Below are 19,633 nucleotides of genomic sequence, written 5' to 3' on the forward strand. Positions count from 1 at the left end.
TGGGATAATGACGCTGACACTCGGGGTATGGGATAATGACACTTGGGGTACGGGATGATGACACTTGGGGTACGGGATGATGACACTTGGGGTACGGGATGATGACACTCGGGGTACGGGATAATGACACTGACACTCGGGGTACAGGATAATGACACTGACACTTGGGGTGTAGGATAATGACGCTGACACTCGGGGTACAGGATAATGACACTGACACTCGGGGTGTAGGATAATGACACTGACACTCAGGGTACGGGATAATGATGCTGACACTCGGGGTACAGGATAATGACGCTGACACTCGGGGTGTAGGATAATGACACTGACACTCAGGGTACGGGATAATGACGCTGACACTCGGGGTATGGGATAATGACGCTGACACTCGGGGTATGGGATAATGACACTTGGGGTACGGGATGATGACACTTGGGGTACGGGATGATGACACTTGGGGTACGGGATGATGACACTTGGGGTACGGGATGATGACACTTGGGGTACAGGATAATGACACTGACACTCGGGGTACAGGATAATGACACTGACACTCGGGGTGTAGGATAATGACACTGACACTCAGGGTACGGGATAATGACACTGACACTCGGGGTACAGGATAATGACACTGACACTCGGGGTGTAGGATAATGACACTGACACTCAGGGTACGGGATAATGACGCTGACACTCGGGGTATGGGATGATGACACTTGGGGTACGGGATGATGACACTTGGGGTACGGGATGATGACACTTGGGGTACGGGATGATGACACTTGGGGTACGGGATAATGACGCTGACACTCGGGGTATGGGATGATGACACTCGGGGTACAGGATAATGACACTGACACTCGGGGTACGGGATAATGACGCTGACACTCGGGGTATGGGATGATGACACTCGGGGTACAGGATAATGGCACTGACACTCGGGGTGTAGGATAATGACACTGACACTCAGGGTACGGGATAATGACGCTGACACTCGGGGTATGGGATGATGACACTGACACTCGGGGTATGGGATAATGACACTTGGGGTACGGGATGATGACACTTGGGGTGTAGGATAATGACACTGACACTCGGGGTGTAGGATAATGACACTGACACTCAGGGTACGGGATAATGACGCTGACACTTGGGGTACGGGATGATGACACTCGGGGTATGGGATAATGACGCTGACACTCGGGGTATGGGATAATGACACTTGGGGTACGGGATGATGACACTTGGGGTGTAGGATAATGACACTGACACTCGGGGTGTAGGATAATGACACTGACACTCAGGGTACGGGATAATGACGCTGACACTCAGGGTACGGGATAATGACGCTGACACTTGGGGTACGGGATGATGACACTCGGGGTATGGGATGATGACACTTGGGGTACGCTGACACCCACAAAGCTAAAGCTACAATTGTCCACAATGTCTTCTGCTGAAGATGTAAATTTCCCATCTCTGGAGTGGAGGGTCTGCAGTGGCCCCCTGATAACAGCCCAGAGCACTATCCTCCCATCTGTACAGGGGGCACAGTGCAGTCAGGGGGTAACGTCCTCCTGCAATCACCAGACTCCTCCATCAGGTACAGAAGTGCGATCCGTCTCTGCACAGATCACGTGTCCTCCGGTGTCGGTGCCGTCCGTGTTGCGGACTTTCCTGTGTCGCTGCTTCGCTCTCCGGCGGTCGATGTGACATTTTCAGCTCAGGACGCTTCAGTGTGAAGTTTCCCTCCGTTCTCGTCTTTCCGTGCTGTCCTGGCTTCATTGTGGCTCGTGGGGGCGCTATAATGACCTTCATCAACATGGGGGTCATTGTAATTAGGATGGAGCGTGAGAGCGACGGCCGTGTGATTGTCAGCGGCGGGGATATGCTGCACCTCGCGTCTGCCGCTCCTACTGCGCGCCGCCGAGCCAAGTGCTGCGCGCCGCCGAGCCAAGTGCTGCGCGCCGCCGAGCCAAGTGCTGCGCGCCGCCGAGCCAAGTGCTGCGCGCCGCCGAGCCAAGTGCTGTGCGTCCTCAATGACATCTCCGCTCTGTTCTCTGTGATATTGGGGTCCCCACACGGCGCCCCCCACTGAGCAGTCAACGCTTCAAAGGCCAGAGAAGCAGCAAAGTCCCCAATACCTGCCCCCACGGACTGCCTGCGCTGCCCCCCCCCCCCACGGACTGCCTGCGCTGCCCCCCCCCCCACGGACTGCCTGCGCTGCCCCCCCCCCACGGACTGCCTGCGCTGCCCCCCCCACGGACTGCCTGCGCTGCCCCCCCCCCCCACGGACTGCCTGCGCTGCCCCCCCCCCCCCACGGACTGCCTGCGCTGCCCCCCCCCCACGGACTGCCTGCGCTGCCCCCCCCACGGACTGCCTGCGCTGCCCCCCCCCCACGGACTGCCTGCGCTGCCCCCCCCACGGACTGCCTGCGCTGCCCCCCCCCCCCCACGGACTGCCTGCGCTGCCCCCCCCCACGGACTGCCTGCGCTGCCCCCCCCCACGGACTGCCTGCGCTGCCCCCCCCCCCCACGGACTGCCTGCGCTGCCCCCCCCCCCACGGACTGCCTGCGCTGCCCCCCCCCCACGGACTGCCTGCGCTGCCCCCCCCACGGACTGCCTGCGCTGCCCCCCCCCACGGACTGCCTGCGCTGCCCCCCCCCCACGGACTGCCTGCGCTGCCCCCCCCCACGGACTGCCTGCGCTGCCCCCCCCCACGGACTGCCTGCGCTGCCCCCCCCCCCCACGGACTGCCTGCGCTGCCCCCCCCCCCCACGGACTGCCTGCGCTGCCCCCCCCCCCACGGACTGCCTGCGCTGCCCCCCCTCACGGACTGCCTGCGCTGCCCCCCCCCCACGGACTGCCTGCGCTGGGTTCGGGGCTCTGGCTGCCATGAAGGGGTCTCTCCTGGGGGTCTGCACCGTGTACCTCTCCTCATCTACCTCCGCTTATAGCTTTGTACAGGATTCTTCTTGCTGGAGCGTCATCTGAGGCTATTGATTACCGCCTGCCCTTCAGCCTCATTGTTACAGGACAGATCACTGCAGGTGGAGCAGACTGTGGTGGGCATCCTTCTACTGTATTTATGGGGGGCTCCTGCCCTGTGCCCCTCCTGCTCTGCTTCTATCCTGAGGTTCATGTTCCTATGTAGCCAAAATTATGCGTTTTTTTTTTTTGTGCATAAAATCTGCTGAGTTTAACTGTTGAAGCAAAACTGGATGTGATGTCACGAAACCCCGTAGATGCTGCGGAGCTGCGCACTGTATATAGGCTTCAATGGGGCGCCGGAAAGACAAGAAAACGCAGGGAACGAGATATGCAGAATCAAAGCTATTGTGTGTAAAAAAAGGCATCAAATGGAGGGGACAACGTAGCAAAAGCAAAATGCAGCATTTACGCTGCATGTGAACAGGGCCTAACATTTGCGCAACTTTCTAATCTATTTTGCCTCCGATTCATCAGTATTTATTTGTCTTGTGCTAAATTAATGACGCGCACAATTAATTAATCTCAAAATAAAAATGCTCTTGATTTTTGTCTTTTTTCGTCAACATTTTAGCACCCAAAATAGTCTAACTTTCTGCTAACAAGAAAGAGACTGGAAATATATTTGTTGCCAAAAATTGCAATTTTTTTTAAAAACATAATTGATTAAGTAGCTTGAAACATCTTGGATCCCTAAAAAACCACTCAAAGCGACCCCTCCCCCCCCACATAATATAGACTTAAAAACAATCCACAAATTGTAACTGAAAAACGCCAACAAGTAGACAAAGAAGGCAGAAATGTCCTTTGTTCTTGATTCATCACTGAGTTTTTGTCAGTTTTCTGACCCCGGAGCCGGGGTGGGTGGGGTGCGACTGCGCCCCTCATCAGAGTACAATGAATAAAAGGAAACGTATGTCGGCTCCTCAGGGTTAGGGTTGCTGACCAACAGGACCGGTTCCCTTTACGGAGTCTGTGTCCTGTTCTGCAATGCTCTGTGCATGGTCCTCAGATGCCCGGGGGTCTCCTCACATTGTCACTCTGTTATTTCTTTTCTTTCTCTTTTGTTACATTTGTTTTTATATTTGGTTCTTTTGCAGTGTAGAGAATGTATGGGTGCAGGTGAAGGGGATTATCTCTGCTGATACCTTGTAACAAGTCCTCCCTCAGTTCTGGGCTCAGGGAGACCCCTGTAGGTGCTGCTGTCAATCATTTCTTACTGTTACATGAAATACCTGGAATTCCTCAGCTTGAGCCCAGCAGCTACAACCTCCCTCCCCATCGCCCTATGCTGTACGGAGATGGGGGGGTCCCAGCAGACCGTGAGTCAGTTATGGGATCGATGATGAGGGTCCTTACATGGATGATGAATCCACTCCCATTCCATCTAGGAGGATCCTAGGTCTCCGTTCATCCTGCGCCTCCTGGTTCATGAATAGAATGCCAGGACTGAAGTGACTACTGACACGTAGACACATTGCAGCATTATCAACTTATATGTCACTTTGGGTGTGCAGAGAGCTGGGTGACTGCCCTGTGGCCCCAATATACTGTAATCAGGATTACGCATGTGATATCACTAGTACATGTCCTGAATGCTGTTGATTCCTGGTTCCCAGAGGTGGGGGAGGGGGGCAGATGAGGAGGGGATTGCTGGTTCTAGGAGCTGACACTCGCTGCTTTGTGTCAGTGTTCCAGCTGCACCCTCAGGTTTACTCAGCTGGGCCTCTGCTTTTCTGGGAATCGCACCTATCCCAGGGACACATGGATTTAGGCTTTGTGTGAGGTGACGCCGCTTATCTCACCTTCCTGACACATTCCTGCTGCTGAGGAGGTGTCAGATCTGCAGGGGGACAACAACTGCTGCTGCACCTGCGCCCCCCGGGGGAAGGACAGCAGTATTGTCCTATGTCACAAATGCCCACGTCTGCAGGGCCGAGAATGAGCCCCTTCCACTTCGCTCTATGTGTCGCCCCTTGATAATCTGTATTCGGCCAGATCCACTAATGGTTTCGGGTCAGAACCTTTGTGATTCCGGCCTCCCTGTCCGGTGTCTCCGCACCGAGCACCAGGGCGCGGTAAGATGGCTATCACACCGCGAGGTGTGCACGAGGGCCGACCACCCTGTACTCCCCACAGGGGAAGCGTCACAGCCTCAGGCACCATATTGTCTGACATTGAGGGGGGTTTACATAGGACTGCAGGTGACATCTACTACATTATCTGTACTCAGAGAGTTATCACTGTGTTATCTGTGGTGTTACATAGGACTGCAGGTGACATCTACTACATTATCTGTACTCAGAGAGGTATCACTGTGTTATCTGTGGTGTTACATAGGACTGCAGGTGACATCTACTACATTATCTGTACTCAGGGAGGTATCACTGTGTTATCTGTGGTGTTACATAGGACTGCAGGTGACATCTACTACATTATCTGTACTCAGAGAGATATCACTGTGTTATCTGTGGTGTTACATAGGACTGCAGGTGACATCTACTACATTATCTGTACTCAGAGAGTTATCACTGTGTTATCTGTGGTGTTACATAGGACTGCAGGTGACATCTACTACATTATCTGTACTCAGAGAGTTATCACTGTGTTATCTGTGGTGTTACATAGGACTGCAGGTGACATCTACTACATTATCTGTACTCAGAGAGTTATCACTGTGTTATCTGTGGTGTTACATAGGACTGCAGGTGACGTCTACTACATTATCTGTACTCAGAGAGATATCACTGTGTTATCTGTGGTGTTACATAGGACTGCAGGTGACATCTACTACATTATCTGTACTCAGAGTTATCACTGTGTTATCTGTGGTGTTACATAGGACTGCAGGTGACATCTACTACATTATCTGTACTCAGAGAGTTATCACTGTGTTATCTGTGGTGTTACATAGGACTGCAGGTGACATCTACTACATTATCTGTACTCAGAGAGTTATCACTGTGTTATCTGTGGTGTTACATAGGACTGCAGCTGACATCTACTACATTATCTGTACTCAGAGAGTTATCACTGTGTTATATGTGGTGTTACATAGGACTGCAGGTGACATCTACTACATTATCTGTACTCAGAGAGTTATCACTGTGTTATCTGTGGTGTTACATAGGACTGCAGGTGACATCTACTACATTATCTGTACTCAGAGAGTTATCACTGTGTTATCTGTGGTGTTACATAGGACTGCAGGTGACGTCTACTACATTATCTGTACTCAGAGAGATATCACTGTGTTATCTGTGGTGTTACATAGGACTGCAGGTGACACCTACTACATTATCTGTACTCAGAGTTATCACTGTGTTATCTGTGGTGTTACATAGGACTGCAGGTGACATCTACTACATTATCTGTACTCAGAGTTATCACTGTGTTATCTGTGGTGTTACATAGGACTGCAGGTGACATCTACTACATTATCTGTACTCAGAGAGTTATCACTGTGTTATCTGTGGTGTTACATAGGACTGCAGGTGACATCTACTACATTATCTGTACTCAGAGAGTTATCACTGTGTTATCTGTGGTGTTACATAGGACTGCAGCTGACATCTACTACATTATCTGTACTCAGAGAGTTATCACTGTGTTATATGTGGTGTTACATAGGACTGCAGGTGACATCTACTACATTATCTGTACTCAGAGAGTTATCACTGTGTTATCTGTGGTGTTACATAGGACTGCAGGTGACATCTACTACATTATCTGTACTCAGAGAGATATCACTGTGTTATCTGTGGTGTTACATAGGACTGCAGGTGACATCTACTACATTATCTGTACTCAGAGTTATCACTGTGTTATCTGTGGTGTTACATAGGACTGCAGGTGACATCTACTACATTATCTGTACTCAGAGAGTTATCACTGTGTTATCTGTGGTGTTACATAGGACTGCAGCTGACATCTACTACATTATCTGTACTCAGAGAGATATCACTGTGTTATCTGTGGTGTTACATGGGACTGCAGGTGGCATCTACTACATTATCTGTACTCAGAGAGTTATCACTGTGTTATCTGTGGTGTTACATAGGACTGCAGGTGACATCTACTACATTATCTGTACTCAGAGAGTTATCACTGTGTTATCTGTGGTGTTACATAGGACTGCAGGTGACATCTACTACATTATCAGTACTCTGAGAGTTATCACTGTGTTATCTGTGGTGTTACATAGGACTGCATGTGACATCTACTACATTATCTGTACTCAGAGAGTTATCACTGTGTTATCTGTGGTGTTACATAGGACTGCAGGTGACATCTACTACATTATCTGTACTCAGAGAGATATCACTGTGTTATCTGTGGTGTTACATGGGACTGCAGGTGGCATCTACTACATTATCTGTACTCAGAGAGTTATCACTGTGTTATCTGTGGTGTTACATAGGACTGCAGGTGACATCTACTATATTATCTGTACTCAGAGAGTGATCACTGTGTTATCTGTGCTGTTACATGGGACTACAGGTGACATCTACTACATTATCTGTACTCAGAGAGTTGTCACTGTGTTATCTGTGGTGTTACATAGGACTGCAGGTGACATCTACTACATTATCTGTACTCAGAGAGTTATCACTGTGTTATCTGTGGTGTTACATAGGACTGCAGGTGATATCTACTACATTATCTGTACTCAGAGAGTTATCACTGTGTTATCTGTGGTGTTACATAGGACTGCAGGTGACATCTACTACATTATCTGTACTCAGAGAGTTATCACTGTGTTATCTGTGCTGTTACATGGGACTGCAGGTGACATCTACTACATTATCTGCATGAAGCTTGATACATTTCTGTAAATATTTCTGAAACCTTTTATCATTATTTCTCCACGTTGAGCAGTTTTCATTGTTACGTGGGAGTTCTGCTGTCAGCTTCTGTGTCTCCTTTCTGTAGGACTCTGTCAGTCTCTGTCCCTCTTTTACGTGGGACTTCTGTTAGCTGGTCTATGTCTCCCGCGGTAGCGTCTTGGCTGGGGCTGTGATGATTGTGTTTCAGCCTCAGAGCAGGTGCTACATTGTCCCACAATCGTTGTGAGAGCTGGACGGGATGTGAGTGAAGAGCGTTTCCGCTCGCTGACGGTCAGCAGAGCTCTTGGCAATGGGGAATAATTTAAATGTTTTTCTCTCCAGTGTGAATGGCGCCTTCAGCAGAGCGGTGACTCCAGCCTGGGGATGCCGTACAATTCTGCCGTTAGTTACGCTACAAACTGTGATGAATTTCTACCTTTTTTTTTGGCATAAAAGTGACAAAAGTTACCAGAATGTTTTGCAGAGCCTCGTGTTATGACTTTTATGGCAAAAAGTCATTGATGAACTGGGGACAAACTATTAAAAAGTTTCAAAACTTTTCTGAATAGAATAAAAACTTATTCTAAATGATTGTTGGGAATAACAGCAGGTTTCTGATCAGTTCTTAAATTGCTGCAGGTGCTACGTGTAGTGCGACCATCGTTGCGGCAGGCACCATGTGTAGTGCGACCATCGCTGCGGCAGGCACCACGTGTAGTGCGACCATCGCTGCGGTGGGCACGACGTGGAGTGCGACCATCGCTGCGGTGGGCACCACGTGGAGTGCGACCATCGCTGCGGCGGGCACCACGTGGAGTACGGCCATCGCTGCGGCGGGCACCACGTGCAGTGCGACCATCGCTGCGGTGGGCACGACATGCAGTGCGACCATCGCTGCGGTGGGCACCATGTGGAGTGCGACCATCGCTGCGGCGGGCACCACGTGGAGTGCGACCATCGCTGTGGCGGGCACCACGTGGAGTACGGCCATCGCTGTGGCGTGCACCACGTGGAGTGCGACCATCGCTGCGGCTGGCACCACGTGGAGTACGGCCATCGCTGTGGCGGGCACCACGTGGAGTGCGACCATCGTTGCGGCGGGCACCACGTGGAGTGCGACTATCGCTGCGGCGGGCACCACGTGTAGTGCGACCATCGCTGCGGCGGACACCACGTGGAGTGCGACCATCGTTGCGGCGGGCACCACGTGGAGTGCGACCATCGTTGCGGCGGGCACCACGTGGAGTGCGACCATCGTTGCGGCGGGCACCACGTGGAGTGCGACCATCGTTGCGGCGGGCACCACGTGGAGTGCGACCATCGTTGCGGCGGGCACCACATGGAGTGCGACCATCGTTGCGGCGGGCACCACATGGAGTGCGACCATCGTTGCGGCGGGCACCACGTGGAGTGCGACCATCGCTGCGGCGGACACCACGTGGAGTGCGATCATCGCTGCGGCGGACACCACGTGTAGTGCGACCATCGCTGCGGCGGACACCACGTGTAGTGCGACCATCGCTGCGGCGGGCACCACGTGGAGTACGGCCATCGCTGCGGCGGGCACCACATGGAGTGCGACCATCGTTGCGGCGGGCACCATGTGGAGTGCGACCATCGTTGCGGCGGGCACCACGTGGAGTGCGACCATCGTTGCGGCGGGCACCACGTGGAGTATGACCATTGCTTAGGCAGGCGCCACATGGAGTGCAGGTGTCGCTCGTGAATTGGACCCCACTAGATTACCCTCCAGATTGCCTCTACTTAGAAAGTGAACTTTCCCGGTGAAGGTTTGGCGCTCTTCGCCCGTGTCCCGGGGTTTGGCGGCTTTCTACGTGAATGGCGTCTCCTCCCCGGGGGCGGCCTCCAGTGGATAATGTTTTACAGGTGACATTTCTCATTTCAGAAGCCAAGAAGAATGCGCTATTAGTTGATTATTCTCATAACAAACACGCCGTGTTCTGTCGCTACCTGCCTGGTCATTGTTCCTCGCCGCGCTCGCTTTGCAGTGGTATTTGGACGGATTCCTGCTCGCTTTAAGCACAAAAAGCCATTTCTGTTACAATGGACCCTAACAACACAATGACGGCATTAAGGATTTATGTGGAGGATTCATTATTTTCTTCTCTTTTGTTCCTTCCAGGATGTCTTCCAAGCGACCAGCCTCTCCGTATGGGGAAGCAGATGGAGAGGTAGCCATGGTGACAAGCCGGCAGAAAATGGAAGACGAGGAGAGCGGAGGCCTGGCCGCCTTTCACCTCCCGCTGCACGCCACCTTCCCCAATAAGACGCACCCCGAGGACTTCCAGGCAGTCTCCCTTCTGACGCAAGACGCCTGCGAGCACAGGAGTCCCACGTACCAGCACAGCTCAATGGTAGGTGGCGCCACCACAGCCGCTCACTCTTGCCTCTCTGTGTATGGGAAAAAGTTTCAAAAAGTTTTATTCAAACTTTTCCCCCTCCCCCATCCCTCCTGGGAGCGGCCGTCACCGCATCTGACATGTTCACGTTATTACATACTTGCATTCTCCATGAAATATCATCGTTTCCAAAATCTGTTACTCTGTTACTCTTCCTGGAAATTCTGATGAAGGCGTTTTCCTCTACATTGTTGTGTTTTGTTTTTTTTTAGACTTTTCTGCACACTTTGTCCCTCCGGCATCAGTACATTCTCCATTATTACTGATGCTAAATAACAGAGCCATTATAGTCATCTATAGCGAACAGGAATTGTTCTTAAAGGGCCAGCGTCCATCACTGCATGAAGCAAAGTTCTGCCGCTTTCCAATAGACTGCGTCTCCGACTGTTGCAATTTACAAGATCTCTGCTTGCTGTCAGTCTATGGGAATATTCATTATTTCATTATGAAGTGTCAGTGCAGGAATAGACGCATCATTATCTTACTGTCCTAGAGTCCGATCGTCGCCTGCGCTGACACATTGTAACAAGTCCTGCATCTGTATGCATCTACAAGTTTTCAGCCTCTCCTTTCAAGACATCTTGAAAGGGGTAAAGAATAGAAAGATTAAAGGTGTAGCGAGACATCGGGGAATATTTCATTATACGAGGAATGATGGGAGACCGGACGCTGGCCCTTTAAGGAGCCGCAGCGGCGGCACTGCAGGATCCGGAGCGGCCACAGTCCGTCTCGTTGCATCAGTCACCACGGATTTCTTTCCATCTTGACTTTCGCCGCTGTGTCCATTAACGGATTGAATGATATTAAATAAAACCCAATTGTGCCATTAACTTAATTCAGCCTTAAGGCACCGCGCGTTAATTGAGATTGAACCGGGAGCCACCGGCGACTTGTGTGCCGACGCCATTGTTGTGGGGTGAAAGCGGCGGCCTCTTCCGTGCACACGCAAAATGTGATTACTTGTCGGAGCCGCACTCTCCGCTCTCCGGCGTGACGAATAGATTTGCAGGGATTGTGTTAATGCGAGCTTACATGCCATATGTGCGGTGTGCGGCATAAGTCCCTACACGGGATTTCACACATTTTATCTTCAAACCTCGTGTTTCCGAGAGAGATAGGCACGCTCGTCTACCGGCCGCCGCCGCCGCGGATGATCAGGACGCCGGCGCTGCAGAGCTTGGACTTCCTTAGCTTGTTACACTGTGTCAGGATGTCATATCGTACTCCTCCAGCACAATGCCACATGAAAGCCCGAAATAATCCCCGGATTTCAGCTGATCTGAACGGATACAGGACGATGAGAAAACCAACTGCTCAGATATTAGCCTGTCAGCGCCCATCTGCATCAAGACGCTCCGCACTATAGCTGTCATAGCGATTACCGCGGCGCAAAAGGCAGACGTACAGCAAGGGTAAAGGATAATAACTTCCCCGCTGTGTACGGTATGGCAAGCAAAATACTGCCGCCTATGTATGGGAATATACTACTATAACACTGCCCCCTATGTACAAGAATATAACTACTATAACACTGCCCCCTATGTACAAGAATATAACTACTATAGTACTGCTCCCTATGTACAAGAATATAATTACTATAATACTGCTCCTATGTACAAGAATATAACTACTATAATACTGCCCCCTATGTACAAGAATATAACTACTATAATACTGCCCCCTATGTACAAGAATATAACTACTATAATACTGTCCCCTATGTACAAGAATATAACTACTATAATACTGCTCCTATGTACAAGAATATAACTACTATAATACTGCCCCCTATGTACAAGAATATAACTACTATAATACTGCCCCCTATGTACAAGAATATAACTACTATAATACTGCCCCCTATGTACAAGAATATAACTACTATAATACTGTCCCCTATGTACAAGAATATAACTACTATAATACTGCTCCTATGTACAAGAATATAACTACTATAATACTGCTCCCTATGTACAAGAATATAACTACTATAATACTGCTCCTATGTACAAGAATATAACTACTATAATACTGCCCCTATGTACAAGAATATAACTACTATAATACTGCTCCTATGTACAAGAATATAACTACTATAATACTGCCCCTTTATACAAGAATATAACTACCATAATACTGCCCCTATGTACAAGAATTTAACTACTATAATACTGCTCCTATGTACAAGAATATAACTACTATATTACTGCCCCCTATGTACAAGAATATAACTACTATATTACTGCCCCCTATGTACAAGAATATAACTACTATAATACTGCCCTCTATGTACAAGAATATAACTACTATAATACTGCCCTCTATGTACAAGAATATAACTACTATAATACTGCTCCTATGTACAAGAATATAACTACTATAATACTGCTCCTATATACAAGAATATAACTACTATAATACTGCCCTCTATGTACAAGAATATAACTACTATAATACTGCCCTCTATGTACAAGAATATAACTACTATAATACTGCTCCTATGTACAAGAATATAACTACTATAATACTGCCCCTATGTACAAGAATATAACTACTATAATACTGCCCCCTATGTACAAGAATATAACTACTATAATACTGCCCTCTATGTACAAGAATATAACTACTATAATAATGCCCTCTATGTACAAGAATATAACTACTATAATACTGCTCCTATGTACAAGAATATAACTACTATAATACTGCCCCCTATGTACAAGAATATAACTACTATAATACTGCCCCTATGTACAAGAATATAACTACTATAATACTGCCCCTATATACAAGAATATAACTACTATAATACTGCTCCTATGTACAAGAATATAACTACTATAATACTGCTCCTATGTACAAGAATATAACTACTATAATACTGCCCCTATGTACAAGAATATAACTACTATAATACTGCTCCTATGTACAAGAATATAACTACTATAATACTGCTCCCTATGTACAAGAATATAACTACTATAATACTGCCCCTATGTACAAGAATATATCTACTATAATACTGCTCCCTATGTACAAGAATATAACTACTATAATGCTGCCCCCTATGTACAAGAATATATCTACTATAATACTGCCCTCTATGTACAAGAATATAACTACTATAATACTGCCCCCTATGTACAAGAATATAACTACTATAATACTGCTCCTATGTACAAGAATATAACTACTATAATACTGCTCCTATGTACAAGAATATAACTACTATAATACTGCTCCTATGTACAAGAATATAACTACTATAATACTGCCCCCTATGTACAAGAATATAACTACTATAATACTGCTCCCTATGTACAAGAATATAACTACTATAATACTGCCCCCTATGTACAAGAATATAACTACTATAATACTGCCCCTATGTACAAGAATATAACTACTATAATACTGCCTCCTATGTACAAGAATATAACTACTATAATACTGCTCCTATGTACAAGAATATAACTACTATAATACTGCCCCCTATGTACAAGAATATAACTACTATAATACTGCTCCCTATGTACAAGAATATAACTACTATAATACTGCCCCTATGTACAAGAATATATCTACTATAATACTGCTCCCTATGTACAAGAATATAACTACTATAATGCTGCCCCCTATGTACAAGAATATATCTACTATAATACTGCCCTCTATGTACAAGAATATAACTACTATAATACTGCCCCCTATGTACAAGAATATAACTACTATAATACTGCTCCTATGTACAAGAATATAACTACTATAATACTGCTCCTATGTACAAGAATATAACTACTATAATACTGCCTCCTATGTACAAGAATATAACTACTATAATACTGCTCCTATGTACAAGAATATAACTACTATAATACTGCCCCCTATGTACAAGAATATAACTACTATAATACTGCCTCCTATGTACAAGAATATAACTACTATAATACTGCTCCTATGTACAAGAATATAACTACTATAATACTGCTCCTATGTACAAGAATATAACTACTATAATACTGCCCCCTATGTACAAGAATATAACTACTATAATACTGCCCCCTATGTACAAGAATATAACTACTATAATACTGCCCCCTATGTACAAGAATATAACTACTATAATACTGCCCCCTATGTACAAGAATATAACTACTATAATACTGCTCCCTATGTACAAGAATATAACTACTACAATACTGCCCCCTATGTACAAGAATATAACTACTACAATACTGCTCCCTATGTACAAGAATATAACTACTATAATACTGCTCCCTATGTACAAGAATATAACTACTACAATACTGCCCCCTATGTACAAGAATATAACTACTATAATACTGCTCCCTATGTACAAGAATATAACTACTATAATACTGCTCCCTATGTACAAGAATATAACTACTATAATACTGCCCCTATGTACAAGAATATAACTACTATAATACTGCTCCCTATGTACAAGAATATACTACTATAATACTGCCCCTATGTACAAGAATATAACTACTATAATACTGCTCCCTATGTACAAGAATATAACTACTACAATACTGCCCCCTATGTACAAGAATATAACTACTATAATACTGCTCCCTATGTACAAGAATATAACTACTATAATACTGCTCCCTATGTACAAGAATATAACTACTATAATACTGCCCCTATGTACAAGAATATAACTACTATAATACTGCTCCCTATGTACAAGAATATACTACTATAATACTGCCCCTATGTACAAGAATATAACTGCTATAATACTGCCCCCTATGTACAAGAATATAACTACTATAATACTGCTCCCTATGTACAAGAATATAACTACTATAATACTGCTCCCTATGTACAAGAATATAACTACTATCATACTGCTCCCTATGTAGAAGAATATAACTACTATAATACTGCTCCTATGTAGAAGAATATAACTACTATAATACTGCTCCTATGTACAAGAATATAACTACTATAATACTGCTCCTATGTACAAGAATATTACTATTATAATACTGCTCCTATGTACAAGAATATAACTACTATAATACTACTTACTATGTACAAGAATATAATTACTATAATACTGCTCCTATGTACAAGAATATAACTACTATAATACTACTTACTATGTACAAGGATATAACTACTATAATACTGCCCCCTATGTACAAGAATATAACTACTATAATACTGCCCCCTATATACAAGAATATAACTACTATAATACTGCTCCTATGTACAAGGATATAACTACTATAATACTGCCCCCTATGTACAAGAATATAACTACTATAATACTGCTCCTATGTACAAGAATATAACTACTATAATACTGCTCCTATGTACAAGAATATAACTACTATAATACTGGCCCTATGTACAAGAATATAACTACTATAATACTGCTCCTATGTACAAGAATATAACTACTATAATACTGCCCCCTATGTACAAGAATATAACTACTATAATACTGGCCCTATGTACAAGAATATAACTACTATAATACTGCTCCTATGTACAAGAATATAACTACTATAATACTGCTCCTATGTACAAGAATATAACTACTATAATACTGCCCCCTATGTACAAGAATATAACTACTATAATACTGCTCCTATGTACAAGAATATAACTACTATAATACTGCCCCTATGTACAAGAATACAACTACTATAATACTGCCCACTATGTACAAGAATATAACTACTATAATACTGCTCCTATGTACAAGAATATAACTACTATAATACTGCTCCTATGTACAAGAATATAACTACTATAATACTGCTCCTATGTACAAGAATATAACTACTATAATACTGCCCCCTATGTACAAGAATATAACTACTATAATACTGGCCCTATGTACAAGAATATAACTACTATAATACTGCTCCTATGTACAAGAATATAACTACTATAATACTGCTCCTATGTACAAGAATATAACTACTATAATACTGCCCCCTATGTACAAGAATATAACTACTATAATACTGCTCCTATGTACAAGAATATAACTACTATAATACTGCCCCTATGTACAAGAATACAACTACTATAATACTGCCCACTATGTACAAGAATATAACTACTATAATACTACTTACTATGTACAAGAATATAATTACTATAATACTGCCCCCTATGTACAAGAATATAACTACTATAATACTGCTCCTTTGTACAAGGATATAACTACTATAATACTGCCCCCTATGTACAAGAATATAACTACTATAATACTGCCCCCTATGTACAAGAATATAACTACTATAATACTGCTCCTATGTACAAGAATATAACTACTATAATACTGCTCCTATGTACAAGAATATAACTACTATAATACTGCCCCCTATGTACAAGAATATAACTACTATAATACTGGCCCTATGTACAAGAATATAACTACTATAATACTGCTCCTATGTACAAGAATATAACTACTATAATACTGCTCCTATGTACAAGAATATAACTACTATAATACTGCCCCCTATGTACAAGAATATAACTACTATAATACTGGCCCTATGTACAAGAATATAACTACTATAATACTGCCCCCTATGTACAAGAATATAACTACTATAATACTGGCCCTATATACAAGAATATAACTACTATAATACTGCTCCTATGTACAAGAATGTAACTACTATAATACTGCCCCCTATGTACAAGAATATAACTACTATAATACTGCCCCCTATATACAAGAATATAACTACTATAATACTGCTCCTATGTACAAGGATATAACTACTATAATACTGCCCCCTATGTACAAGAATATAACTACTATAATACTGCTCCTATGTACAAGAATATAACTACTATAATACTGCTCCTATGTACAAGAATATAACTACTATAATACTGCCCCCTATGTACAAGAATATAACTACTATAATACTGGCCCTATGTACAAGAATATAACTACTATAATACTGCTCCTATGTACAAGAATATAACTACTATAATACTGCTCCTATGTACAAGAATATAACTACTATAATACTGCCCCCTATGTACAAGAATATAACTACTATAATACTGCCCCTATGTACAAGAATATATCTACTATAATACTGCTCCCTATGTACAAGAATATAACTACTATAATGCTGCCCCCTATGTACAAGAATATATCTACTATAATACTGCCCTCTATGTACAAGAATATAACTACTATAATACTGCCCCCTATGTACAAGAATATAACTACTATAATACTGCTCCTATGTACAAGAATATAACTACTATAATACTGCTCCTATGTACAAGAATATAACTACTATAATACTGCCTCCTATGTACAAGAATATAACTACTATAATACTGCTCCTATGTACAAGAATATAACTACTATAATACTGCCCCCTATGTACAAGAATATAACTACTATAATACTGCCTCCTATGTACAAGAATATAACTACTATAATACTGCTCCTATGTACAAGAATATAACTACTATAATACTGCTCCTATGTACAAGAATATAACTACTATAATACTGCCCCCTATGTACAAGAATATAACTACTATAATACTGCTCCCTATGTACAAGAATATAACTACTATAATACTGCCCCCTATGTACAAGAATATAACTACTATAATACTGCCTCCTATGTACAAGAATATAACTACTATAATACTGCTCCTATGTACCAGAATATAACTACTATAATACTGCCCCCTATGTACAAGAATGTAACTACTATAATACTGCCCCCTATGTACAAGAATATAACTACTATAATACTGCCCCCTATGTACAAGAATGTAACTACTATAATACTGCCCCCTATGTACAAGAATATAACTACTATAATACTGCCCCCTATGTACAAGAATATAACTACTATAATACTGCTCCCTATGTACAAGAATATAACTACTACAATACTGCCCCCTATGTACAAGAATATAACTACTATAATACTGCTCCCTATGTACAAGAATATAACTACTATAATACTGCTCCCTATGTACAAGAATATAACTACTACAATACTGCCCCCTATATACAAGAATATAACTACTATAATACTGCTCCCTATGTACAAGAATATAACTACTATAATACTGCTCCCTATGTACAAGAATATAACTACTATAATACTGCCCCTATGTACAAGAATATAACTACTATAATACTGCTCCCTATGTACAAGAATATACTACTATAATACTGCCCCTATGTACAAGAATATAACTGCTATAATACTGCCCCCTATGTACAAGAATATAACTACTATAATACTGCTCCCTATGTACAAGAATATAACTACTATAATACTGCTCCCTATGTACAAGAATATAACTACTATAATACTGCTCCCTATGTAGAAGAATATAACTACTATAATACTGCTCCTATGTAGAAGAATATAACTACTATAATACTGCTCCTATGTACAAGAATATAACTACTATAATACTGCTCCTATGTACAAGAATATTACTATTATAATACTGCTCCTATGTACAAGAATATAACTACTATAATACTACTTACTATGTACAAGAATATAATTACTATAATACTGCCCCCTATGTACAAGAATATAACTACTATAATACTGCTCCTTTGTACAAGGATATAACTACTATAATACTGCCCCCTATGTACAAGAATATAACTACTATAATACTGCCCCCTATATACAAGAATATAACTACTATAATACTGCTCCTATGTACAAGGATATAACTACTATAATACTGCCCCCTATGTACAAGAATATAACTACTATAATACTGCTCCTATGTACAAGAATATAACTACTATAATACTGCTCCTATGTACAAGAATATAACTACTATAATACTGCCCCCTATGTACAAGAATATAACTACTATAATACTGGCCCTATGTACAAGAATATAACTACTATAATACTGCTCCTATGTACAAGAATATAACTACTATAATACTGCTCCTATGTACAAGAATATAACTACTATAATACTGCCCCCTATGTACAAGAATATAACTACTATAATACTGGCCCTATGTACAAGAATATAACTACTATAATACTGCCCCCTATGTACAAGAATATAACTACTATAATACTGGCCCTATGTACAAGAATATAACTACTATAATACTGCCCCCTATGTACAAGAATATAACTACTATAATACTGCCCCCTATATACAAGAATATAACTACTATAATACTGCTCCTATGTACAAGGATATAACTACTATAATACTGCCCCCTATGTACAAGAATATAACTACTATAATACTGCTCCTATGTACAAGAATATAACTACTATAATACTGCTCCTATGTACAAGAATATAACTACTATAATACTGCCCCCTATGTACAAGAATATAACTACTATAATACTGGCCCTATGTA

At 43.3% G+C, this 19,633-nt stretch overlaps 1 protein-coding gene across 1 annotated transcript in view; it reads left to right on the forward strand.

Moving 5' to 3' along the window:
* Positions 1-19,633, forward strand: part of SOX5 (SRY-box transcription factor 5) — a 581,616-nt gene that overhangs the window by 169,894 nt on the left and 392,089 nt on the right. Inside the window, exon 3 of the mRNA XM_073650528.1 lies at positions 9,959-10,190. Coding sequence (XP_073506629.1) covers positions 9,959-10,190 — 232 coding nt within the window. The remainder of the gene's footprint in view (positions 1-9,958; positions 10,191-19,633) is intronic.

This window comes from Phyllobates terribilis, unplaced genomic scaffold, assembly GCF_046119375.1.
Source record: "Phyllobates terribilis strain yellow unplaced genomic scaffold, ASM4611937v1 Scaffold_10__3_contigs__length_209671492, whole genome shotgun sequence".
Lineage (NCBI taxonomy): Eukaryota > Metazoa > Chordata > Amphibia > Anura > Dendrobatidae > Phyllobates > Phyllobates terribilis.